At 40.3% G+C, this 27,778-nt stretch overlaps 1 protein-coding gene across 2 annotated transcripts in view; it reads left to right on the top strand.

Annotated features, from left to right (window-relative positions):
• Positions 1-26,894, top strand: part of fam219b (family with sequence similarity 219 member B) — a 42,953-nt gene extending 16,059 nt beyond the window's left edge. The window contains exons 2-6 of one of the 2 annotated variants that reach the window (XM_059946193.1): positions 791-890; positions 11,640-11,730; positions 19,111-19,188; positions 20,130-20,184; positions 21,873-26,894. In XM_059946193.1, the coding sequence (XP_059802176.1) occupies positions 791-890; positions 11,640-11,730; positions 19,111-19,188; positions 20,130-20,184; positions 21,873-22,028 (480 nt within the window). In that variant the 3' untranslated portion in view covers positions 22,029-26,894. Of the gene's footprint in view, positions 1-790; positions 891-11,639; positions 11,731-19,110; positions 19,189-20,129; positions 20,185-21,869 lie in introns of both variants that reach the window. The other variant, XM_059946192.1, reaches the window with a different exon arrangement.
• Positions 26,895-27,778: the final 884 nt, after the last annotated feature.

Below are 27,778 nucleotides of genomic sequence, written 5' to 3'. Positions count from 1 at the left end.
TACTAATACCTCCCTTTGTAAAGCAGTGATCCTGAAGTAGCTAGCATTGAAACCTTTCCTGGGCTGGTTTATTGTAATTGTGAGTGTTCCCTTGTACAGAATGCAATATCTTATTCCACCCAAGACTGCTGCTCATTCAGTGTGGTTTCTGCCATATCTTGTCTTGAATAGCTGGATCCTTTCACCTCACATGACCTGCAAGTCCTTAGATACTTTGGCTGAAGGTGCTTGATTGTAGCTGCTGAATCTGTTGGAGTTGGACTTTAAACGTTTAACATCTGAGTCAGAATGTAAGCCTGGAATTATCATCTTTTATGTTCCCATAAAATCAATGAGTATTGCCTTCAGACAAAAATCTCTAAATATTCGGTGACAAAATGTTTTTGCTAAGCAAGGTTCCAGGTATTGGCAATCATGTGGAGTTAAAACTGCATTCAGATTAGCCTTTGGCCTTTATTTTACTAGATGAAGCAGCAGTTCAAATGTTAGAGTCCTGTTAGTGGAAGGTGGCTTACTATGTAAAGAGCAACACACAAATGCTGAAGGAACTCGGCACATCAGGCAGTATCTATGAATGGGAACGAACAGTTCTTGTTTCAAGTTGAGAACTTTTGAGTCCTGGCTTGAGTTTTTTTTACTTTTTAATCCCCTACATGCTGCCTGACTTGCTCAGTTCCCTCATTTTATGCATGCTACTCAATATCTCCAGCATCTACCGAATCTTTTGTGTTTCGAATTTGCTCTGTGAAGCTCTTTTTCCCCCTCATCCCCTCCTTTGTTCTGTTTAAAGGGTCCCAACAAAAACTGGAAAAACGAGACATCCTTCAAAATGAATGAGAAGAAGCAGCTGCCGACCAGCACCAGAACTCCATCGATACACCTCAAATTGCGTGAGTCACAAGCTTGTTGCTCGCATGTAGTTTTTATGGGCATTAGCATTATTTCCAGATTTAAATGGTAATTTAGAATCAGGTTTATTGTCACAGGCATTATGTCATGAAATTTCTTGTTTTAAGGGAGTAGTGCAATGTAATACATATAATGTATTATAAATTACAATACAAAAAAGGTAAAAATTATATTGCAAAAGGAGAAAAACACTGAGGTAATATTCTTGGGTTTTGTCCTTTCAGAAATCTGGCGGAGGGGAAGAAGCTGTTCCTAAAATATTGGGTGCATTAAAGCTTCTGTGCCACCTCCTGGGTGGTATTAATGAGAATGAAGCATGTTATGGGTGGTGTGGGTCAATAATGATGGGTGCTGCCTTTTTTTTTGGAAGTTTTAATTTCTCCTTGTCCAAATACTGAATGATTTCAAAGAATGTCAGCCTTCCATTACTTTGGGCTTGAGATCATTCCTAATGTGCATTTTGACAGTACCAGCATGCTGTAGAACTGTAATGAATAGGTTCATTAATTCAACCAGGACTGCAGCAATGGAAGAATGCCATTCTTCCATTCTGAACCTTGATGCTGTTCAAATGTGAACAATACAATGCCAAAACATAAGAGCAGAATTAGCCCATTTGAGTCTGCTCTGCCATTCCATCATGGCTGATTTATTGTCCCCCTTGAACCCATTCTCTTGCTTTCTCCTGGTAACCTTTGACACCCTTACTAATCAGAACTTGATCTCCACTTTAAATGTATACAATGACTTGGCCTCCTTAGCCATGTGCGGCACCTTGTTGAAGGCCTTCTAAAAATCCAAGTAAGCAACATCCACTAACTGTCCTATGTCTATTCTGCATGACATTTCCTCAGAATTCCAACAGATTTGTCAGGCAAGATTTCCCTTGGGAAACCATGCTGATTTAGGCCTATTTTATCATGTGCCAAAAGGTACTCTGAATCCTCATTGTTAATAAAGGACTGCAATATCTTCCAAACTACTGAAGTCAGGCCAACTGGCCTACAAGTTCCTGTCTTTTGGCTTCCTTCCTTATAAAGTGAGTGGAGTGACGTCTGCAACTTTCCAGTCTACTGGAACCATTCCAGAATCTACTGATTCTTGAAGGATCCCTTCTAATGCCTCCTCATTCTTTTTGGTTATCTTTTTAAGAACCTTAGGGTGTAGTCCATCAGATCCAGGTGACCTGTCTACTTTCAGAACTTTCAGATTGGTAAGTACCTTCTCCTTGGTGACAACAGCTGCACTGGCTTCTCCCCGACACTCAGTTAAATTTCTGCCAAATTGTGCTGGTTGTCTTCCACAATGAAGACAGTTGCAAAATACTTAATCTAAGTCCATCTTTTCTTTGTTTCCCCCATTACTACCTCTCCAGTGTCATTTGATTGAGTTTGGGCTGGTGTCACACAACAATGAATATTCAGCTCCCTGAACACTTGTGCTGCAGAAGAGCTGAGCCCAAATGCTGGAAAAAAGACATGGAGGAATATTTCATCCTTAATATCTAATGCGTTCAGTCACTAGGACATTTAGAATTGTTTACAGAAACTGGAGGCAAATGTTGCACCCAGATTTGTGTAATGAAATGGATGGCAAAATGTTCTGAAGTTGCTGTGTTGCAATAGATTAATAATTAAATGATTCACTGTTCTGACTTGTTGAGACAAATTCCTGACACATATATCATGCCAGTGATATTTTCCAGACCATTGTGATTGCAGAATACAGTACAGCACACTGTTTCCTCATTGACAGGAGCTGTGGTGGGTATTTGAGCAATAAATTATGTTCCTTCTGGTTGGGGGTGGGGGGGAGAAGTTATAAGATAAATCTGATTAATATGGTAATTTGTTGCTAACAGTGAGAAGGTAGTCCAAGGATCCAGGCTTGGTTCGAGCAGAATGCATCCTTGCTGTTCAGGTTGAAATGTCAGGGTTTTATGGAAGAGTCACTGAGTTTCTTTTTCTAAAGTGTGAAACACAAAAGGAAAAGGAGTGGAGAAAAGAATCACTGTGCTTAACCCTCTTGGTACTTGAACAGTTAATACCTTTTTTAAAAAAAAAAAATAGAGGTCAAGATCTCTGCCTTTTTGAATTTGTTTTTTGAATGTACGTGGGTGGCTGATATGTTCAGATTTATTATCCTGCCCTGAGCTGTCCTAAATTGCTTCAACACACACAAAATGCTGGAGGAACTCGGCAGGCATCAGCCCCTGAGGTGTAGGTACTTGGCAATTGATTAGAGTTCCAAGAAACCCTGTACCTATACATCAATTGAAAGTACCAGATTAGTATGATGTGTGACAAGGAGGGGCAGTGGTGTGACTGACAAGTTTGGACCTGCTACAGTCATCACCCCAGGCCCAGTGCAGTCAGCAACTTCACTCTGCATCCTGTTGCCATCTATTTGTAGTTGTCTTCTGCTGCCGTCCGTTTCCACATACAGCTGTGGGATTTGGGAATCACCTTTGTTCTGTTTGAAAGTGAAGGTGCATTAGGCAAGAGCAGTCACTGGTTTAATTGATTATCTCAAGTTTACACTTGAGTATGATAAATTTGATAAATTAATGTAACTGGTAATTTCTGTTAACATCTCATTACAAAAATGCAGGATGTGCTGGTTTTGGCTCCTCACAAAAGTACCAGTCTCTCAGTATCAATTCGTCTCGTGAATAACTCAATTTCAAAGTTCAAAGTAAATTTTATTATCAAAGTACACATATGTCACCATATACAACTCTGAGATTCATTTTCCTGTGGGCATATTCAATTATTATTCTATAGATTCTATAACAAGATCAATTAGCGTACAGAAGACAACTGCAAGTGCAAACGTAAACAAATAACAACAAATAATGAGAACATGAGATAAGATGGTGCTTAAAGTGAAATCATTGGTTGTGGGAACATCTCAATGGATGGGCAAGTGGGTATAGTCATCCCCTTTTGTTCAAGAACCTGATGGTTGAGGGGTAGTAACTGTTCTAGAACCTGGTGGGTACAAGTCCTGAGGTTCTTGTACCTATCTGATGGCAGCAGCGAGTAAAGAGCATGCCCTGTTTGATGCTGGTCTCTGATGGATGCTGTTTTCCTATGACAGTGTTTCATGTTGATGTGTTCGATGGTTGGGAGGGCTTTACCCTTGATGGACGGGGCCGAATCCACTTTTTTTTTGTAGGATTTTCCATTTGAATGCATTGGTGTTTCCATACCAGGTTGTGACGCAGCCAGTCAATACAATTTATCACATTGCCTATTATTTTGGTCTCTATGAGAACCACCTCTCACTCTAAGTATCGGTCATTGGTTGTCTATCCTGTAGGCTAAAATAATAGCTCAAGATGGGATCTGTGCCACATGAATGTCGTGTGGTTAACTCTCGTCCTTCAGAGTGGATTGTGAGGTGTTGAATTGGCATATGAAATTACCAGATTAGGATGGGAGTGTTTCACAATGGTTTTTTTGCACAGAGAAAGTCAATTCTTCATAACCCAGCAATGGAGCAAGCATAAAGTATTTGTTATTGCTCAGTAAATGATTTATTTGTGTTCCTTTATATAAAATAAGGGAGAAGTATTGGGCTGCAGTGTAGTCCACATCTGGAATCTTTGGTTCCTCATAGTGGATATTTGGTAGTCACAAGAATTTTCTTGAGATCCTGCTCCCAGACCTGTTTTGTGATCATCCAGAAGGGTTTGTTCTGCCTGCCTTGTCTGTGGCATTGTTGGGCCTGCACTCAAACTCTTGGGGCCTTGCCTGGTGAGCACTGCAGGGATTACAGCATATATTGGGTAATGTATATAATTGCTGATCTTTTATAATTACAAACACAAAGTCTGCAGATGCTGGAAATCCAAAATAACACACAAAATACTGGAGGAACTCAGCAGGTCAGGCAGCATCTATGGAAAAGAGTAAACAGTTGATGTTTTGGGCCTAGACCCTTCCATAGATGCTACCTGAGTTTCTCTAGCATTCTGTGTGTGTGGACCTTTTATAGCTGTTTGTGCATCTTTGATGATACTGGGGAAAGTCGACCGCTGCTCTTGGTCTGTTCAAAAAGAATAACCTAGTATTATTTACCTTACATAATTGGCAATTCAGTGAATGACAGCTCAAATAACAAGCTATAAAGCAGCCTGTCACTTCTGTTACCTGTCATCCATCTTTGCTGTGTCTTCTGTGGCACTGTAGGCTTGCTGCCTTTATTGCCAATGGTCCACTTGGTCGAGTTTCTGGTCTTGGCCTGTCAACTTATTGAATTGAGCTGAAGTGGGAACCCATGTTAGAAACAGGGTGGCACAGTGGCGTAGTGGTTAGCATTATGCTGTTACAGCGCCAGCGTTCTGGGTTCAATTCTGCCATTGTTCATAAGGGGTTTCCCTGTGACCACGTGAGTTTCCTCTGGTGCTGCAGTTTCCCTCTCGTTGCAAGGCCATATGAGTTAGCATTTGAATTGGCCACATAGGTGTAATTGGACGGTGCAGGCTCATTGGACTTGATAGGCCTCTTGCAATGTGTCTCTAAATAAAATAAATAAAAAAAAAACAAATGGTATCTTAAACATTCCTCCTGATGGCATCTGGAAGGAGCCATTTTAATGATCTACCTATTGACGTGTCCAAGTTCAAGATGTTAATCTTTACAGCTACCCACAAAGCTCTGATCAATTTGTTGTATTATCTGTTTTTTCTCACTTCAAGTTCCTGTTACACACACTGCTCAGCAGGAACTGTTCTCATCAATTGCACTACCTCAGCACTCAGTGTATCTTTCTTTCTTTCTCTCCCTCTCTCCCTTACATTGGCTCTTCTTTCTTTTCCTTGATATCTTTTTCTCTCTCGCTCTCCCATTTGTCTCTCCCTAGGCGGCTGCCTGCATCTCGTTCCAGCTTCTGTCAAACGATAGCAACTTCCTGAGCTTCGGCTGCACCTCCCAGACTGCTGTGCCTCTCCTCGTGCTGCTCCCAGCTCAGTTATGCTACCTTGCAAACTAAGAAACCTGTAAGGTTGGTGCTTTGATAAACATAATTTAAATACAGTTTGGGTCGTTGTTTGTTCTTCAGTCTAAGCTGATGGGGCTGGAGTAAAGGGTTAGGTTACTGAACTGGCAGGTGAGAGTAAGGTGACAAGATATCTACACAAGAGTATAAAGATGCTGGAAATCCAGAGCAACGTGTACAGAATGCTTGAGGAACTCAGCAGGTCAGGCAGCCTTTATGGAGGAGAATTGGCAGATGATGTTTCAGGCCATGACTGTTCATTAGGATTATGTATTTACAGCTTGATAGCTTGTAATGGGGAAATTAAACATTACTTGAACAATGCTTCTCTTGTATTTTATAAGCAGCCATATAGCTATTTGTTAATAATGTAATATTGACTACTCATTGGGACTCCCATGCTATAAAAGTGCTGGATGAGATAATTATTCAAATATGTTCAGGGAAGTTTCCTTAATATATAGAGGACCCAACAAGAGTGAAAAGGCTTTCAAAATCGAGGGGTATAGGTAGTTGTGTCATAGTCGTGTAGTAGTTAGCGCAATGCCATTACAACTGGGGTGGGGTACTGAGTTTCAGAGTTCAATTCTGGTGTTCTCTGTAAGCAGGTTTGTATGTTCTTTACTGTGTGGGTTTTGTCCCACAGTCCAGAGATGTACTGGTTCGTGGGCTAATCAGTCATTGTTAATTGTTCTGTTATTGGGCTAGGGTTAAAATCGGTGGCTTGGTGGGTCAGAGGGGCCTGTTCCACACTATCTCTAAATAGGGTAAATGCAAGCAGGCTTTTTCTTCTAAGGTTGGGTGACACTACAGCTAGAGGTCATGGGTTGAGGGTGTAAGGGGAACATGAGGGGAGCTTCAGAGTAGTGAGTGTGGAATGAACTGTCAGTGCAGCTGGTGGATGCGGGTTCGATTTTAATGTTAAAGAATTCGGATAGGTACACGTATGGGAGGGGTATGTACTGCTATCGTCTGGTGCAGGTTCAGGGCACTAGGCAGATTAATAATTCAGCACAGACTAGATGGGCTGAAGGGTCTATTTCTATGCTGTAGTGTTCTGTGACTGCAACTAAACAGGGCTGCTTCATACAGAGCCTCAAATATATGTTTTAAGTGACACCCTGACAGTTAATGATCACCTGACTTGGACTAAACTGCATGTTAGTTGCAAGATGCTTCCTCCTGAATAGTTCCTGATTTCCAGGCTTGCTGCTTATGTGAATACTTCTTCTTCTGCCACAGAAAAGCTTTTTTTAATAAAAAAAAGACTGATCATTTTGACTATCCTGTTAAGCCTCGCCTGTCTTGTCAATAGAGTTGTTAATTCTAACTCGTGCTGATTAGAGTGGGGAACGTGAGCCTCATTGAATTTTCACCAGGTTTTGTTCTCATAAGGACAGGGCGAAGGTTGCCTATTGTCACCAACTGGAGTTCAACAGTTAGTCATTTTATCTGTTTCCTTGGTTTGTCCACTGGCTGCTTGATGTTGTTCTGGAAAACTGAATGAGCAAAATGTAGAAAAACTATCTGCAAGGGTTATGTCACATTTCATTGCATTATGACGTCAATGAAGTAAAGCTTTTCCTGCTCAGGAAACCCAAAGCCGAAAAGTGCCAGTGTTTCGAAGCAGGGTCAGTGACACAAAAACTTGACTCCATTTCTCTCTGGAAAGATGCTGCCTGACCTGCCGGGTGTTTCTAACGTTTATTGTTTTTGATTTGTATTTCTAGCATTTGTTACACTTTGTTTTTTGTTTATATTAGCCATGGGGTGATTGGGAGAGCTTCTGGTAAGGTTGGGTATATTGGGTTTATTTAAAGCAGTGACTAATAGTCTTGAGTAATAAGCGCATCAAAGGTTACGGGGAGAAGGCAGGAGAATGGGGTTTGTGAGAAATAATAAATCAGTCATTATGAAATGACAAGGCAGAGTTGATGGACTGACTCTGTTCAAATAGTCTAATTCCACTCCTGGATCTTATGGTTTTATTGACTTTAGTGAAAAGTAACAGAACTGTAGTTTTGTATCCCTAGTTGTCATGAATTAAGTTACTGAAGTTTTTTGCTGAAGGCCACAATGCCAGTGACCTGTTTGACCCACTGCAGCACTGCCTGTGTATGGTGAGTCAACACTGGGTTCATAAAATATGGGATTCGTGCTTTGTCTCATTTATCTCGGACTTGAGAATCACAAAATGAGACACAATGCCACAGTTGGGCAGGAGGTAAACCTGCACCTCAGTTCCAGCAAATTGGGTTTGATCCTGATCTCCAGTACTGTCTGTGTGGATTTTGCAACTTCTTCCTTTGGGTATCCCTTGATAAATTCCTCCCATCTTCCAAAGGCAGGCTGATTGTTATATTAATTAGTGACTGTAAGTTCGCCTTGGTGTGGGTGGTGGTGGTAAGGTCGGGTATTTGCTGGGAATGTCAGAGAAGATGAATTGTAGGAAGAACTGGCACAGACTTGACAGGTCATATGGCCACCACCTCCATGAAAATGAGAAATCCAATAACTTAGTCTTCATTAGATAAACATAGACCATTATATAGAAATAAAAATAGTAAGATAAGCATCAGAGACTCTTTTTGTCTTTGGGAATGAGATGACTTGTTTCCCTTGAGTTTTGAAGTGACTGATGAGGCCACCGAGGGCTTGCAGGTGGGGCAGAACTGGGTTTTCAGAGGGTGGTGTTGTATGCCAGTCAGGTTGGTTTGTGGGTCTAATGGATCCATGGCTGCTAAAAAATTCTGTGCACATAAACTTGAGCTTATCCTTAATTAATAGATTGAGGAACCTGTTTTCATTAATGTTCCCTTTTTATTTAGAGATATAGCATGGTAACAGGCCCCTCTGGCACATGAGCCCATACCACCCAGTTACACCCATGGGACCAACTAACCAAATAAGCTGCACGCCTCTGGAATGCGGGAGGAAACCAGGGCACCCAGAAGGAGCCCATGCAGTCACGAGGAAGATTTGATTTTATTCTTCTAATCTTGTTACTGTTAGAGGCATCTGTCCCAAGACAGTGGCTTCACACAATTCATGGTTTGTAGCATCTTGAGTCAATGAAGTTAAGAGAGTCCTTAAAGAATTAGCATGGATAAAAGAATCTGTTTTAAATAGGTCTCACCAGGTGCTGGGGAGAAGTATAAGCAAACAAGAGGATGTCATCATTAGAACAATTGACTTTTTGTAGGGGAGAATTGGGCATGAGAAGTCATTCATCTTGAGACTGCTCTTCTGTTTGTTCAAACCCATCTCGGTTTGAGCTGATTTCCATTGATCTGACTGAATTTTATTCAGATGATGGGAGTTTCTGATGTCTGGTGGGTCTTGGGCTGGTTAGATCACCATTCGCGCTTGTGATTGAATATTGTGTTCATGAGCTGGAATTGTTTTCTGAGTGAGTATACATTACAATGTTCACTAATAACATTTGATTGTCTTGGATCTGACATTAAGGGGAATTGTTGGAAAATGTACTCCTTTTATTTAGAGGTGCAGCATACTCCTATTATTTAGAGTGACAGGCCTTTGCTCGACAAGCTCGCGCTGCCCAGTTACACCCATGCCAATGCGTATACCTTTGAAATGTGAGAGGAAACCACAGCACACAGGAAACCCACTTGCTCTCTGGGAGAATGTACATCTCTTTAGCAGCAGAATTGAACCCGGTTTGCTGGCTCTGTACTAATATTGGACTAACTGCGAAGCCATGTGCCACCCCACATGAGTTAGGAATGTTGTATCTCTTTTGCAGTCACAAAAAGACAGATTCCAGGTTGTAAGGTCCATTATGGTCAGCATGGAAGAGTTGGGCAGAGGGGCCATTTTCATTCGGTAAAACTGACTCTAAAAGAACAATATTTCCCAACTCATTCTAAGGAGGAAAACTTGTGAAAATGCTGCAATATCAGAAAATCATAATGCTGTTCAGGGCCAAATTCTTAGTTTCTCACAGAATGTTATGGAGGGATAAATCACTGGCTTCGCAAGTGTTCAAATACATAAATTTAAAACAAAACCACCAACATTCACTTTAGTGTAATTAATCTGAAAGGATATTAAAACAGTTAAACCGTTCAATAAATGAGAATCTAACAAAGGGAAATGTATTACAGCAATTGGAAATCTATCTTGAAACTTCAAAAGGAATGATGTTCTTCATTACTGGAGGTCAGGATCATTATTTGAATGGTTACACAACATGACAGACTGCACAAGCTTTAAAACTGCTCCAGGTCTTTTGGTTCTTTTGGTACAGTTATGGTAAGGAATAGAAAAGAAGGTGCAGATTAATTAAATTTGTATGTTGAAGGTTGAGTTGATGTAAGATTAAGTGGATTTTGTTTAAATTTAAATAAGAGATTCAGCACGGTAACAGGTCCCTCCAGCCCAACGAGCTTGTGTCGCTAAATTATACCTATTGACCAACTAACTCGTGCATCTTTGGAATGTGAGAGGAAACTGGAGCATCTGGAGGAAAGTGACAGTCACAGAGAGAACGTACAAACTCCTTACAGGCAGTGATGCGAATTGAACCCGGTCACTGGCACTAATGTTAACTAATGGCTATGCTACCGTGTTGCCTCTTTCTTAGTTTAATATAGGAAGTGACCGTAACTGGGAAGGCCAGCATTTGTTACGTAATTGTGCTTCACTCTATTGTGTGGAAGTTCATGGCAGATTTTTATAGTGTTTGATGCTTCTACTTTGCTCCAAGTCCTTGATGTCCATTAAATAAGAAGGTGTATTTCCCCTGTCTGTCAATACATGACTGTGCAGTCCAATGCTGCACTGTTGACTGATGATAGGAATTAAAGGAAAATCCACACTGATTGTCAGAATGTCAATGCCCAAAGTTTTATCTTGGAAATCCCAACAGCAGAAAAATGTATGGCTAAGCAAAATTGAAAAATATTCTTTCAATCATTTTACTTCTGGTCAATTCTTCCTCCTTTCCTTCCTCACTTTATTTTCCCACCCTGGTTCCTCTCCCCTCTTCCCTTTCTTCTATGGTCCACGGTCCTCCTCAACAGTCCTTTCTCATCCCTTTATCTTTTCTACTTATCATTCCCCCACCCCATCCACGCTTTTCATTTCATTTCTTTCCCCACCCAGCCACCTTCCCTCTCAACTGGTCTTATCTATCACCTTCCAGCTTGTACTCTTTCACTTGCCACACTTTATTTAAAAAAAAAAAATAATTCTGGCTTCATCCCGCTTCCTTTCTAGTTCTGATGAAGGGTCTTGGCCAGAAACATCAACTATTTAATCCACTCCATAGATGTCGTTTATTAACTGATTTCCTCCAGAACTTTGTTGCTCTGGATTTCCAGCGTCCGCAGAGTCTGTGTGCTAGTAGTTCATTGTGGTCTACCTTTGTTGTCCTTTTCTTCAAAAAGGATTAAATTTATATAAAACAGTCTAGTCGAATAATTCACTGGATCGAGTGGCATCTGTGGGAGGAAAGAATTGTCAATATTTCATGAGACATCAACAAATCTCCTCCTCCACAGCTACTGTTCAATCCACAGAGTTCCTCCAGTGGTCTGCATCATTTGCAGTCTCCTGTGTCTGGGGTGTTCGCAGAGAAACTAACTTATTGTATTCAACCATACTACTTGAATTTTGTCTTTCCTTGGATTATATTCATCTATGACTTAGGCTTTTTTGAATGAAGCAGTTTTCTTTCTGCAGGTTAAATTTTCTTTCTTTTGCAGAGAAACACCGGGAATTGGCCAAGAGGGCCCTTAAGAAGAAGGCAATGGTTGGAGGTCCGGTGTTGCATCAGCCGAAGTCGGGGACAAAAAGGTTAGTCATCCCGCTCTGCTCCAGTGTGACTTTGAGTTCCGATGATGCTGAGGAATGATGTTCTTGGCAATTTAATTTGGAGTGAAAACTAACTCTTTATAATGAAAGAAAAAAATCTTGCAATAAGCATTGGTTGAGTGACTGTCTCACACTGTCCTTCAGTTGCTGGAGCCACCAGCAGTTACAGGTCAGTCAGGTTGGTTCTGGAGGTGTTAAAGGAGGTATTTCAGAGAAACGGCCTGCAATAGCCCAATGACTATCGCTCCACACTAACCCACTCCCATCTTCATACTTCACCTGAACATAAGCAGTCTTGCAGTTCTCTCTCCATTGTATTATGGCATTAACTCGTTGATTGAACAGACCACACACTCCATGATGCCTTGATATTTTGTGTTATGAAATTGCTGCAGAGATATACTTGTGGCTTTGTTGTTCTCACTCATCCTCATTTCTTCATGTTCTCATTCCCCTTCCACGCTTGATCATCTTCTCACACTTTTATCTGGCTGCATTGACAACTGAAAAGATGACCTTTCCTATCTGAGGAAGCAATCTTTATTTGGAGTAATGCTGACTTTTGCTTGTACCTACAATAGGGATTTTAATGTTTTCATCATTTCAGTTTTTACATTAAGTATCTTCCCTTTCTCCACCATAAACACCCCAATACTATTCCCTTTTATTACCATTTGTGGTAGCAAATTCCACATCTTAACCAGTTTCTTACCAAAGAATTTTCTTCATTGAATTAATTGGCATCTATTTTGTATTAATAGCTCCGTAGTCATAACTAAATGGCTCAGCAGTAATTGAGAACCTTGATGAAGGCTGCTCAAGCATCTTAGGTTATCTTTGGCATGGAATTGCCCTTCCCTGGGCACCTGTCCAGCAGATCCCCGCCATCCATTAACTGTGATGTCATTGTGGACTTGGCAGCCAATCTAAAGAATTTTCTCAAGAAAATGGGAAGGAAACAACACCGGTTTTAATTGAGCTTTTAAATGTTGTGCAAAATGTAAACAGAAACTGGAACATGTGCATATGGTTAAGTACATGTTTTATCGTGTTGTAAAGTGCAAGAGCAGCTGTGCAAAGTTTTGGCCCCTTAAAAAGGATGTGCTGTATTGGAGAGGGTCCAGAGGAGGTTTACAAAATAATCCCAGGAATGAAAGGGTTAATGTATGAGGAGCATTTGGCTCTGGGCCTGTACTCACTGGAGTTCAGAAGAATGATGGAGGGTTTCATGGAAATCTGTCGAAAATTGAAAGGCCTAGATAACGGATGTAGAGAGGATGTTTTCTATAATGTGGGCATCTAGGATCAGAATAGAATGATGTTACTTTAGAACAGGAGGAATTTCTTTAGCTAGAGGATGGTGAATCTGTGTATTCATTGCCACAAACAACTGGCGGTCAAGTCATTGCATATATGTAAAGCAGAGGTTGATAGGTTCTTGATTAGTAATGGCATTAAAGGTTACAACAAGCGCAGGAGAATAGGGTTGAGAGGGTTAATAAATCTGCCATGATCAAATGGTGGAGCAGATTCAATGGGCTGAATAGCCTCATACTGCTCTTCTATCTTGTGACCTTAAAAAAACAAATTAAAGTTCCTGGCAATCAAGTTTACATTATTGAGCAAAAGATTGCTATCAGAATTACTTTCTAATCTAGTCCTGACGAAGGGTCTCCACCCGAAACGTCGACAGTGATTCTCCTTATAGATGCTGCCTGGCCTGTGTTCCCACCAGCATTTTGTGTGTGTTATCAGAATTACTTGTTCATTTTGTTCACCATTTTAAATTCTGTACATGTTAAACTGTGGTTATGGCCTTTTGGTGAATAGTAGTGTTTTTTTTGTAAAGTAGACCTGTTTTCTCACTTGCTACCCAAAAGAAAAGATTTTAGGAAAAGATTGTACAAGTGGTTGAAGTAAACCAAATTGCTCAGCAAAGCTAAAATAACTTGACAACCAAATTTGATTTAGAATTCCCTACTCCTAGGCCACAAAACAAATGTGTGATCTACAAACAGTGCTTTATGGTCACGCAAGATGGAGAATGGCCCTTTGGACCAGCAAGCTTGTACCACAATCTTTATCATCTTCTCCCTAGATTCTACCATCACACCAGGGGCAACTTCCAGTGTCCACTTGTCTTTGCAATCTGATGAAAACCATTCATGGGGAATGTGCAGACTCCATTTGGATAATATCAGGTTCAGGATTAAACCTGGTTCTGGAACTGGAGCAGCAGCTTGTCAGCTATTCTATTTGGAATCAAGAGGTGCTCTAAGTAACACATGCAACATGTAGCAACTCAGCAGATCAGGTAGCATCTGTGGAAAGAAAGAAACAGTTGACATATGGTCTTTATTACTATTCCTTTCCATAGATGCTGCCTTACTTGCTGAATTCCTCCAGCATTTTGTGTGTTACTCTGAATTTCCAGCAACTGCAGAGTATCTTGTGTTTATGCTCTGTCTTTTGTTCCACAGCCAGTTTGGCCATTGTCTCAATGGGTTTGGGGTTTTCAGTGCTCCTTCGTTCTGTGTGAAGCCGAGATTCAGATTGACCTCCCAGTTATAGTAATAATGCAGTCTGAGTTTTTGCTTGTAATAAAGACTCCTTCAATTTGATTTATTTAAATGATGTAGAAATTGAAAATTACACCTGGGGAATGTGGTAACATTGAGATGAGCTCAAGGTGTTTCGGTAGCATAATCACAAATGTAGCATGAGTGAGGGCCAGTCCATTCAACGTGTCTGTGAAACTGTTATGGATGGTGCTGACTATAGCTGTGCTGCTCGAAACACTTTAATTAATCCAATTTGTGCAGTTTTTGTAAATTCTCCATCCACCAACTTAGGGTGGGGACTGGCATGTGAAAATACTACTCAGTTATGATTGCATGCTAATTGTCTACAGTGTGTTGCTCTGAAAATATATTTAGCATTATATTTCTCCCATGGCTTTGATCATGTTGAACAGAATGGTGAGCTGCTTTGTCACACAGCAGGGTAAATTATCAGTGAAGTATGAATAGCCTTGTAATAGGCAAGGATTTTAATGTATATGTAGATATGGAGTCAATGTTCTAAATGGCACTCATTGTCTTTGCAATTTTGATTGCAACATCTCTGAAGGTTAATGTATAAGAGTAGTACTTGCTGTGGGGTTAGTCAGTTTTAACACTTGTATAGGAACTTGCTGATCTTGCTGTGGCTGGAATGCATCTGGAAGTTGTGGTTAGCCTTCACTCCATCTTGCACTGCAAATTAAACTTTGTATCTAATGGATAAGTTTGGATGTTTATTATTCACAAGCCTCTGAGGGAAAGAGTAAAGGCAGGAGGAGCTTGTGTGGTCTGTGAATCTCAGTATGGATCTTGGGAGCCAATTGTACAAAACTCTGTGAAATGGGTCAACATTTTAGTAGTTCTCAATCTTGTTACCTGACTCTGCCTTTTATAATCTTAAATCCATAGTGCACTGAGTCCTGTTCATGGTCTTACAGATGATCTGAATTTCATTTCATTACTGCTTTGGTTTCTTTGTCCAAGGATTACAATGAGCGCTTCACATTGACAAATTTATACAATTCAATGTGTTTCCATTAACTACTAAAAGCTACTGAAGCTGTCCATAAAAAGATTTTGATAATGACATTCAAGTTGACAAATGATTTTGATTAACAATTAAATTTTCTACCATGTCTATTTCCCTCATAGTCATCCTATATTGGAAGGAATGGAATTGTTAATGATGGCACTGATTTGGCACCCAGATTCCTACTGGATAACTGCAGGGAATTGGTGCTGCACCTCTGGATTTCAATGTTGGAAGCACGGTCAGAATAAGGGGCAGGAATTGGGGGTTTCCTTGTTTCTTAGTGGGCTCCAGAAATGATAAATCAATACAGTCCACCGTGTGAAATTGTGCATATGACCAAGCACCAATAGAATTTTAACTTAAAACTTCTGGTAATTTCTTCCCCTTCCCCTCTTCTCTTTTTCCATGCTTCAATTCTGGCTGCCTCTTGCCTCTTCTCACCTGCTTATCACCTCCCACCAGTGCCACCCCTGCTTCCTTTCACCATGGGCCATTCTCTCCTCCTCTCAGATTACTACCTCAGCTGTTTACCTTTTTCTGTCTATCATCTTCCAGCCTCTCACTTCACCCCAACACCCTCACCTGGTTTCATCTATCTCTTTCTGATGTGCTACTCCACCCCTGACCTCATTCTGGCTTCTTCCCCCTTCCTTACCTGTGCTGGAGATGAGTCCTGGCCCGAAACATTACCTCATCACTTGATGCTGCCTGACCTGCTGAGTTCCTCTGGGATTTTGAGTGTTACTCTGGATTTGCAGCGTTTGCAGAATAACTTTTTGTATTTGTGCAAATGATCCAGACAGGTACGGGTTGCTAGGTCCCTCCATTGAAAGCTGATTTGTATTGAGTATATTAAGGAACGGTTTTTTGTATTTAGCCATCTTCAACAGGATCCTACCACCAAATGTATTTTACCTCACCTTGATTCTTTGCTTTCTGCATAGATTGCTCCCTCTGTGATTCCCTTGTCCATTTCTCTCCCCCTATAAACTTATCCCCAGTAACTGGCAGAAATGCTACACCTGTCCTTTCATCTCCTCCCTTATCTCTATTCAGGGCTCTAAGCAGTCCTTCAGGTGAGGCAACACTTCAGCTGTGAACCTGGGGTCATCTGTTTATCCGGCACTCTCGAGGCAGCCTCCTCTCTATAGTTGAGACCCGACTGTAAATTGGGGCACTGCTTTGCATGTACCTCCGCTCCATCCGCCAAAAACGGAGTTTCCTTCTGGCCAACAATTTCCTTCTGTCCCTGTTCTGACATGTTGGTCCATTGCCTTTTATTTTTATTTTCCCCGATGAGGTCAGTCTTCAGGTGGAGGAGCAATACCTCACATTCCGTCTAAGTAGCTTCGAACTTGATGGCGTGAACATCAGTTTCTCCTTTTGGTAATTTATTTCCTTTTTTCTTTCCCCCACCCTCTCTCTATTCCATACTCTGGCCTCTTATCACTTCCCCCTACTGCTCTCCCTTCCCGTTCTTTCATGGTCCACTCTCCTCCCATGAGATTCCTCCTCCTCCAGTCCTTTGCCTTTCCCACCTACCTGGCTTCACCCATCATCTTCTAGCTTGTCACCTTTCCCCTCTCCCCATCTTTTTTTATTCTGGCATCTTCACCCTTCGTTTCCTGTCCTGAGGAAAGGTCTCAACCTGAAACATCAATTGTTGCTTCATTTCCATCGATGCTGCCTGAACTGCTGAGCTGCTCCAGTGGGGGAGAGTGTGTTTTTGCTTTACTTTACAGGAATGGACAGTTTTAACCAGTGGAAGACGTCTCTTGCATAACCTGTTTCAAAACGAACTTTTCAACTAACGATATGGAGGGAAGCTCCAAATCATTTCTCCATTTAGCTTCTTCATTCAAGATGCATCCCTTGGTAACCCATTGCTCCAAAATTTTATTTTCTTTCAAGCTTTTGATTGGCATTCAGATTGGAGAAAAATATTCTGTGTAAATCATAGTCAGTCTCAAATGAAGCATGTTATCTCATTATTTTAATTGATTTTTGTTGGCGAACCTTGAAATAGAAAATAAACTCTGATCAATTGGTTTTAAAACCTTCTGATTTGCTTTAATACATTGTGAAGTGTGATTTCTGACATCTCTTAAATTTAGGTTTGTCAAAATTTGCACTCATCTAAAAATTCAGTGTAGTTCATGTAGAATTTTAATTATGTTCTCTGCAATATCTTCAAATTGAAATCTTACAGGATTAAATGCAAATTTGAAATCTGTAGTAGATTTAAAGATCCTTTTTAATTGAGAAAATGCAAATATGTTCTCCTGTCAACTTCTTCCAGGAAAAGGTCCAAGATAAATATTTTATCAAAAAATTGCTTTGAACTGGTTGTGTGCTCATGTTGGTAACTCTGTCACAGTCCTGACCTACTGAAGTTGGAAGCTGCTGATAGCTGGATGCAGCTTAGAACTTGTCTCTGAGCTGGAAGATTTTGAATTTAAATTCCTCTTCAGACACTTGAACACAGATACAGGTATCTGTGTAATCTGTGTATCTCTAGTGTAATATTTAAGAACTACTGCACTGTTGGAGATGTGGTCTTTCAATTGTAACATTAAAGTGAAATCCATTTCACTCTTGGGTGAATGTAAAACATTTCACCACTTTGTTTTCAAGAAGAGTTATCACTGGAGCTTTGAACATTGTTGCTCCTCTGTCATAGTGAATAAAACCAGTGAGACCATTCTGTCCATTGAGTCTGCTCTGCCATTCCATCATGGCTGATTTATTATCCCTCTCAACCCCATTCTCCTGCCTGTTTCCTGTAGCCTTCGGCACCTTTGCTAATCAAGAACCTGTCAACTTCCACGTTAAATATACTCAATGATTTGGTCTCCACAGCCATCTGTGGCAATGAGCTCCACAGATTTAGCAAAGTTAAAAGTTCAAAGTAAATTTATTATCAAAGGATATACAGCATATATCATCAATACTACCCTGAACTTTTATTTTCTTGGAGACATTCATAGTAGAACAAACTGCACATAACAAAGACAACCAATGTACAAAAGAACAAATTGTGCAAACACAAAAAAAAGCAATAAATAGCACGACAAGATGTGTAGAGTTCTTAAAGGTGAGACTATTGTGGAATCAGTTCAATATTTGGGATGAAGTTATCTCCTCTGGTTGAAGACCCTGATGGTTGAGGGGTAATAACATTTCCTGTGCTGGTGGTGTGGGACTTGAGGCCTCCTTCCTAATGACTGCTTCAAAAAGAGAACATGTTCCATTTGGGGGTGGGGGCTGTCCTTGATAATGGATGATGTTTTCCTGTGACAGCACTCCTTGTAAATGTGTTCAAAGGTGGGAGGGCTTTACCTGTGATGGAGTGGGCTATATCCACTACCTTTTTCTAGGCTTTAATGTTTCAGGTCACCTTTTTTTAGCCACCTTCTAAAGAAATTCATCCTCATCTCTGTCCTAAAGAGATGTCCTTCTACTCTGTGGCTGATGTGGTTGTCACCAGTGTGAGCTTGCTGTGTGCAAAATTGGCTGTCAGGTTTTCTACATTATAGAAGTGTTTTAGGGCTTTCTATGGTGTGATATAAATACAAATCTTTCCAGTGGGAACTAATCACAATTGTAGACAGTGCTTCACCTGAATGAAGTTGCAAAAATTGTTGCTTTTCCAGCCTGGGAGTTGGCAAGCAACTGTAATAACTGAGCAATGAAAGGAAAAGACACAAGCAGGCCAACAGATTTTGTTGAATGTTTCTATTTGTTCTGAAAATTGTTTGTCATTTGCAGGTTAGTAAAATTCAATAAAGGATATTCTGCTTTGAAGCAGCATCCAGAAGAATCTTTAGTTTCCTTGGAGTCTGACAGGTAAGGGTTAACTCCTAATCGAGCATTTACCTTTCAGCTGTGCACACAAGTTTTCACAGGTTTTCTTAATTTGACAGTATCACCAAGACTGTGAATAGAGATGATGAGGTAAATTTGGAAGTGATGAAATAGTTATTTTAAAAATCTGAAGATGAGGTGGTTCAAAGTCATGGCAGAATTTTAAAAGGCTGGCTTGTGGAAATAAACTTGAGCCTGAAGCAGTGCTTTTTTACTGTAATGATATGATTTTACACCCCCCTGCTATCTCATTGTTTTGTGCACTACTGTTCCACAGGTTTTTTTAAAGTGTGTCGCACCAGAATGTCAGCCATTCTTGTCTGGCGCAGGGTGTCAGGATTGGTCTCCTTTCAGATTAACCGGGTCACGATATGAACATTCCTGACTCGACCCTTGTATTTTTTACAAGGCCGAGTGGCTAGCTCGATGCTCAACCCGGCATGGATGGAAAGCGTACTTGGGGGTGGCCTGACTTGGATTCGAACTCTGGAGTCTTTGCTCTGGAGCCTGGCGCTAATGCCGTTGCGGGTGTTGGCTTGCCTTTGTAGACTTTGAAAGCCTTTTCAATGAAAGAGCAGCTAGTCCTTCCACCTCAGCGTGTTTATATCTGTATTGATTTTGAACAGGGTCAAGATATTGAGCTGGTTTTCCATTACTGTCAGCTGTGGCCAGGTAATTTGTAATGGAACAGGTGCCTGAATGGAGATCAGCTAAACTAATAATGATTATCATTAATCAGCTGCTAATAATGATATGTAGGGTGGTGACATGGGTGATGGTCTATGTTAGAAATTGTTTTTTTTCCATTAGAACCACTTAAATTTTGTGATAAGTGAGTTTGAGAAATATTTCTACTTGATTTCATCCAAAAGCACATTTAATTAATCTGATGTATCACAAACAGTTTTCTTTGGGTTTTCCAGTGATGGCGAGTTTGAATCCAAGTATTATTCATCATCGGGCTACTCATCAGCAGAGGTAAGGTGAATGAGGACCTCAGAATTACAGCATAAAATTCTGTCATTGCTGCACGAAACCATTTGGTTGATTGTCTTGGTGCAGTGTTTTATAGCAATTCTGTCACTTTCTTCAGCTCTTCCTTCTGTAACTCTGCAATTTTCTTCCTTCACTTATCAACTATGGTTGATTCTCCTACCGTACTTTCATAAGTGGTTTTTTGTCAATTGTACTTTCGTTATTTTCATTGAAATTTTGTCAATTTTTTTAGTAGAAAACAGAAATTGTGAGCTTTTTTCATCTATCCATGGTTCTTTATCAAAGGACCAACTTTATTTGCCATATACGCTGGCACATATTAGGGATTTACTGTGGTATATTGGTCTGGCATAACTTGCAACAAAAAAATCAACAAATGGAAAGAATAAAGACTTGTATAAAGATAAGTTTAAAGGTTATCATCCTTATCTTCCTATGCACCCTCCCTGCCTTTTGTGTTTGTGTGGTACTTGTTATAGGACCCAACACTCCTGCAGTGTCCAGGTGTTCAGTGCTCAGTATAGTTGGGATTTCTCATGCCTGTTCTAGGTTGTCAGTTATTTCACATGTTGTAGTTTATTTCACTTTCAAAGCGCACACACCTAAGCATTCATTTAGTGAGCCAGCCACACTTGGTTCTCTGAGCCCATTGCCCTGACATGTTCCGCTCTTTTGGCTGCAGGAGTGGGATTTTGTTGCTTGGAGCGGGAATGAGATCCTGTGGCAAGAATGTAAAAGGAAGGTAGAAAGGGTTTTGGAGCAAGTTGTTGCATGAAGATTTGTGACCCTGGGAATGTTTCCACATGAGGGTTCTGTGGTTTAAAAAAAAAAGCCTTGGGAATGGGAAAGGTCATCAGAAAGTTCCAACATCCTGGCTTGTATACACTCATTGGCCACTTTATTAGGTACTTCTGTACACCTGGTTAATGCAAGTATCTAATCAGCCAATCATTGATGGTAGCTCAGTGCATAAAAGCATGCAAACATGGTCAAGAGGTTCAGTTGCTCAGAATGAGGAAGAAATGTGATCTAAGTGACTTTGGCTATGGAATGGTTGTTAGTGGCAGATGGGATGGCTTGAGTATCTGAAACTGATGATCTCCTGGGATTTTCAAGCATAGCACTCTAGAGTTTAGAGAATGGTGCAAAAAACAAAAAAAAAAATCAGTGAGCAACAATTTTGTAGGTGAAAATACCTTGTTAATGAGAGGTCAGAAGAGAATGACCAGATTGGGTCAATCTTGTAGGAGGGTGACAGTATATTACATCAGTGATCTTTGAATGCATAACACATTAAACATTGAAGTGGATGGGCTACAGCAGCAGAAGACCACATCAGGCTCCACTCCTGTACCTATCAAAGTGGCCACTGAGTGTATTTGTCATCTGTTTCACGCCTTGTATGTTTCCATATTTATGGCTCAAAGGAGGCCATTTGGCCCATCAACTATTGGTGAGCTGACTGTTTTGCTTTATAATCTTAAAACTTTACTGATGCAATTAAATATGGAATTAAGATATTTGGAGTAGTTTTCACATTACAGGGTTATGCTGAAAGCTAGCTTGTTTATTTTATTAGGTATTCCCTGCATGAGTGGAGGACTAAATGGTTGATCTGTTTCTTTTTCCTGTGCTAGGAAAATAAAAAAAGCTACTTTTTATTTCAGCAGCAAGTAAATCAGGACCTGAACCGTCAGCTGCTGAAAGACGGCTACCACCTAGATGAAATACCAGATGATGAAGATCTTGACCTAATTCCTCCAAAGCCTGTTACCTCATCAGCCTGTGCTTGTTGTCAGACAGAAAGTTCTTGCACTGTCCAGTAGTCATGGTCCAACCACACCATATCAAAGGCAAAACTTGCTTTGGACAATTGAATTTTTGAAAGCACTCTATACCTGACTGTATGAATATATATATTTTGAACTGGGAAACCACATTTGCATATACGATTTGAAAAACCTAATGTGTGGATTGTAATTGTTCATCTTTTTACACCAACTTTAGTCTGTTCCCCTTCATTTTGTATCATCTGAGACTTGCCTGTTTGAGTGTCTGGATATAAAGCTCACTAAATTTTTCCAAGATTATCTATTGATTTTGCCAGTTGCCTAGTCAAAAGGCAATGGTTCAGCATTTACTGATGTTGCTATGGCTAACTACTGATTTTCTTTTTGTCCCCCCTCCCACCCCTTCCCCAAACTAAAAGACAGTGGAAGTAGACCAAAGTTTTGCGTAAATACAATTAACATGCTAGATTTTATTCACAAGACAGGCCTGTGCACCATCTTGAGAAGTTAACCCCGGTTATGCACCTGACAGCTTTTAATAGACCCGGTGTTTTTGCACAAATTATTTGCACATTAATGGACTGCATTTTTTCATTCTGTACATGAAGACTGAACTTACTGGGTGACTTGGAAAGGAAGGATTATGAAGGCTGAAGTTCTGTTGGTCATCAGTTGAACCTGTCGGCAAGAATTCCACGAATAGAGTGTCTGTCTGGCAAGAGATTAACTCCAAGCTCTGAGCATTTGCTAAGATTGGGCAGTAATAGGAATGCTGAATTGAACCTGAATGGCAAGTAGCTTAAATCTGTATTTTCCTTTGTCTGTGGAACATTTAACATTTGACACTTAAACATGTAAGTTGGATGAACCAGCACCGGGGAATGTTTAATTTGTGTAGGAGGGCTCGCCACAGTTCTGGTGCAAAACCTAGCATCCAAAATGTGCATAAGGTAGTTGTTTTGTTTTTGGAGACTTAGAAGCTGGGTTCTAGAGCTTATTCACAGGGCCTGGTTCAATAAGTTACGGACTCTGTGTCCCTAATACAATGTGGTTTTGAAAGAGGATCCATACCATTCATGGGGGATGGCCAGGAAGTGACTAGGCTTGTCACACCTGGTTAGTGTCTTTGTGCAGATCACAAAATGGGGAAAGAAACTGAAGTGCATAGGATTTTAGCAGCAGGTACCGCTGATGGATCATATGATGCTTTTCTGTCTGGGTGCCACTGTCTTTCAGAAGTGTCATCACCATGTTGAAAGGTTTTGGGCAGCAACATAAAAAAATACCTGACCAAAGTAAAGGTGGAAATCACTGTTCTGATTGCACTTGTGTTCAGGTGAATAGTTGAATGTTTGTAATAAAACCTTACACTAATTCTCAAGGCTATAACAAATGCAGTGGGCCAGAATAAGATATTTACCTCAGTTTATTCTATTCCGTAACAAATGGGTATTTAATGGATTCAAAAGGAAGCCTCTTTATAATGTGTTTAGTACTTAAATACCTTATTTAATCCATCACTCCTGGGGCATAGGCTGCTGACAGCAGCTTGTCAGAGTCCTTTGTCTTGTAGTTGAAGATCCTTCCTCTCTTGGGGGTGAGGTCTTAGCAGTTTTTGTTGCTGTTTCAGTAGCTTGAGGTTTTTAATGGGATGGGGTTGCAAGTCCCATACCCAACCCTTCTTCCGCAACCAGGCTTCACTCCGTCCATAGTGGAGCTAAAGAGCTAGGTGCAATATTTGAAATGGTTGAGAGTTCAGTTTGGCTTTTACAATTCCACTGCAACCAAAATGGACCTGTTTGAGGTATCCTGAGCATCTAGATAGTGGATGCTTGTTATGAAGGCAGTGATAATCTGATGCACTGATTCTCATCACTGGGAGTTTTTAATTCGATGTTCACATGAAGTTCTGAGAGTTTGAGTTGAAATTGGGTAGTTTTTTAAACTCGGCTCTAAAAGTCTGCACAGTGATCTCCATATAGGCAACACCTGATTTGATACTGTCTCTTGATTATTAGTCCTTTATCCAGATCATTCACTTTAAACAATGCTGTTTGATTAAAATATCAGTTTAAAAAGCTGAATCAAGTTCAGCCTATTTTATGTTACCAGTGATCAGGGCAGCGTCCAAAGTATTGTTCAGTCCCTTATTCTGAGAACCAGGTGGCCCACTCTGCACAGAAACACTAACATATTTATTATCATTCTAGTGGTTTGCATTTTGTGTTTGTTTTGATGTGACATTTTACTGTATATGTAATGTTTGCTTTTCCATTTGGGTTGCTTAATTTGTTTAATATATGCAATGATGTGAACTTTTTGTTCTAATATGCTGTCAGTTCAGCTTGGTTGAAACACTAGTTTCCCTTATGGTTTTCATATACACCACCAAAATTCTGTCTTAATCCACAATGCAGACTTGACGTTCCTGTGTCATGGCTTCCAGTCACATTGTTCTTTTATCCTTTTTAAGAGAAAATAGTTGACTGAAAGCTTTGTTTAAACTGTAAGGTGGTGGGGGGGGGGGGGGGGAAGGGGAGGTAAAAAGGATTCTGCATCGCATAGTCCCTGGGATTTTACCATGCATATTAGTGTATGAAAGATGAAAGTACTTATGTGCAATCATTTATGACCCATTTTAATAAGCTTTTTAAAAGGAGTGGGTTAATATCTTCATAAAACAGCCCACCAAAGAATTGCTTAGCACTCATATTTGCACAGTTCATGTGCTTCTATCTATATTAAGAGGACAACATGCAGAGGGGAGTGTTATCTGTTCTGAGCAGTAAATTGAAGACGTGCTTGGAGAATTATTTATTTGTGTAGTAAGTTTTTATCTTGAAATTTCAGGATTGGAGAATTTTCTTAAAGACGTGTCTTAAGATCTTGTACAATGAGGTTGAATCTCTTGGAGTGTGAGTATGAATTGAAGGTTAAATGCATGATTAGATTAAATTGGGTAATTAATTCATTTTGGTTTCTGGGCTCGGGTATCCATCAGTTGCCTTGATTTGAACATTGGCTGCAGCATTCAGAAAGGTGATGAGTGCTGCCATCTAGAGGTGCAGCTGAATGTTAAAGTAAAGGAAAATCTGCTGTTGGTTAATGTGGGTGAAGTCCAGGTGGGATCCCTTGGAACATTAGATAGAGTAAAATGCGCTCAATATAACTAAAATTATAAATAGATCTGAGTTTACTTTTGTTTGACTCTTCTACCATCCAGATTTATTTTGCTAAGGTGAGTCTTGAAGATTCCTTTTTGTTTTTGATTTCCCCTTCTGTTTTAGTCAAAGTACTGTATTAGATCTGATTAACAGTGAATCAGAGTGGAAGTATTTTTCTTGGTGTTTGTGCATAAAGTACGAGGCAGTGTGTGGCATCTTGGACAGAAATCATGACGCTGGCTCATCAGCTTGTCTCTAGGATTCTTTCTCATTGACTGCATCTCGAATTCCATGATCACCCATCATGATCTCATACATGTAGTGCATTGGAAAATTGACAGGAATCCCTCAAAGGCTGGAAATGCTTTCTTGCCCTTATTATCATTCCTACACTAGCTATTGTGTACATTGGCAAAGGTTACTGATGGGGTTAATTAAAGACAATGATCAAAAGGCAGGTTTTCTGTTCATCAATATTTAGTTGCAGGAAACTGCCCTTGTTGTTTATTATGGTGAATACTACAAGGTGCATTGAGTAATTGATAGCACTGTAGAGAACTGTGCAAATTGTGAACATTCTGAAGAGCTAAACAGTAAAGGAAAATAAACTAACCCCATTCACGGTTGAGGTTAGTGTGGTTGTAAATTAGCTCATCTGTTGAAACTTGTCTGTATGCTACAGAACTGCAACCCTGGTCAGGCATTGAATGCCACAATCTCCAAACTTCGCACACAATCCTATTAAAAAGGCTCTGATTTGGCAGATGTGCGTTAAAAGCTTTGACAGTTGCTTTTTGCTGAGGTTGCTTGTGAGGTGTTTTGGCGCAGAGCTGCACCTCATCCGCAATGGTCTTCAACAAGCCGGATTCTTCGGCACTTGGTTTCAGCTGTTTCATTTTGGAGAATGGAAAGGCAAGCTATGTAGTACTCTGGTAAGCCGGCAGCCTATTAATGTCCTTGTACACGCTGTTTGGCACATCAGAAAAAGCTTATGGTATTGTAACTGGGTTTAACTTTGAGAGTGGGGAGGGGAGGGGTGACAAAGAGATTAGATTTGGTATTATTTTGCAGCTGGATAAATGTGTTTAGCCTAGGCAGAGAGTACCTCCAATTAGACCAGTTCTGCCTGCAATCGGTCCATTAGTATCAATGCTGTACAAACATCTGTGTGGTGGACCTTGTTCAAGAGAGTTGTTGTGGATCAAGTTCATTCTAAGGTACCTGAGCACGTCTTGGGTTATGGGTCTTGGACCCAAACAGAAGTTATTAATAGGAAAAATAGCAAGGTCATAGTTTGTAATGCTGTTGCTTATAAAGCCTGTAATTACTGCGATTCAGTTTTAAAATAAAATGGCATTCTCATGTTCTTGCTCTTTGAACTGTAGGTCAGGATCGATGAAATGTAAAGGGATGTTAAACAAGATTTTTGTACACACAAGTCTAAAATTCCTAGACAACTCTAACCATGGGATTTCTGTGAACATTGATGTGGATGTATTTAAGAATTGAATGTAATACTTTTATGTTGTGCTCTCTGGCAATTCTGGATTGCAAAAATGCACTGGGCTATCTGAGTCCTGAAACATTTGAAGTTTTGCCATTTAGGCAAATGCTTGCAGAACATAAAAGATTAAATATTTTGTCTGTGCAATACATAGACTTAAGTACATTTTATTAAATTGCATTTATTTTTTGTATGTTGGTATGGCAGATTAAAATAAAGAATGCTTTAAAGGAAGTCACCTTGTTCTGTGTTTGTTTTAAAGTTAATAGTTTTTGTGCAGCATGTTACAAAGTCTGAGGTTTAATGCTTAGGTCTTTGAGGTTACTCTTTATTCTGTAATGGTGGGTTCGATATCAGCCCAGAGTGTCCCTCTGAACTACAGTAATGGGGCAAATCTAACCTGTGGTTGGTGTCTGTGCATCTTTCTTGTAGGAGAGTGGGTATGTGAAATGGAAGTGGGCCATTGTTTAAACCCCTGAAGGCTTCTAGTGTTCACTCCCATGTTTGGTATATTGAGTGACTTGGATCAAAGTTTTGAAGGTACTGAGTGGGAATTTTAGGGCAAAGGGCCGTGGTATGAAAATGGTTCATACAGAACAGAAACAGGCCATCCTAATCCTATTCTCCCCACACTATCAGAGTCTACATTCTTGGGGCAATTTGCAGTGGCCAATTAACCTAAACCCACATCTTTGGGATTAAACAGTACAGCCCATGAGCAGGCCCTGTGGCCTACAGTGTCTGTGTCAAACACCATCCTAGTTCAAACTAATTCCCTCCTACCTGCCCATGATCCATATCGCTGCATACTCATGTAAACCCTCTCAAAATGCTGCTATTTCATCTACTTCCACTTGTGCCCCTGGCAGTCTATTCCAGACACCCACCATGCCCTGTATATTGAAAACAAAGCCTGCCCTCACCTCCTTAAACATCTCACTCTCACCATAAAGCTATGCCGTCTAGTATCTGACACGTTTTGTCCTGTGCAAATGGATTCTGTTTACCCTATCCAGATAAAGATTAGCTTTATTTGTAACGTGCATTGAAGCAAATAGATAAGTTGTTTGTGTCAACAGTGAGACAATATGCTGGGGGAAGCCCACAAGTGCCACCAC

This window comes from Hypanus sabinus, chromosome 21, assembly GCF_030144855.1.
Source record: "Hypanus sabinus isolate sHypSab1 chromosome 21, sHypSab1.hap1, whole genome shotgun sequence".
In the NCBI taxonomy this organism is placed as follows: Eukaryota; Metazoa; Chordata; class Chondrichthyes; order Myliobatiformes; family Dasyatidae; genus Hypanus; species Hypanus sabinus.
This window is presented reverse-complemented; position numbering and strand designations above follow the sequence as displayed.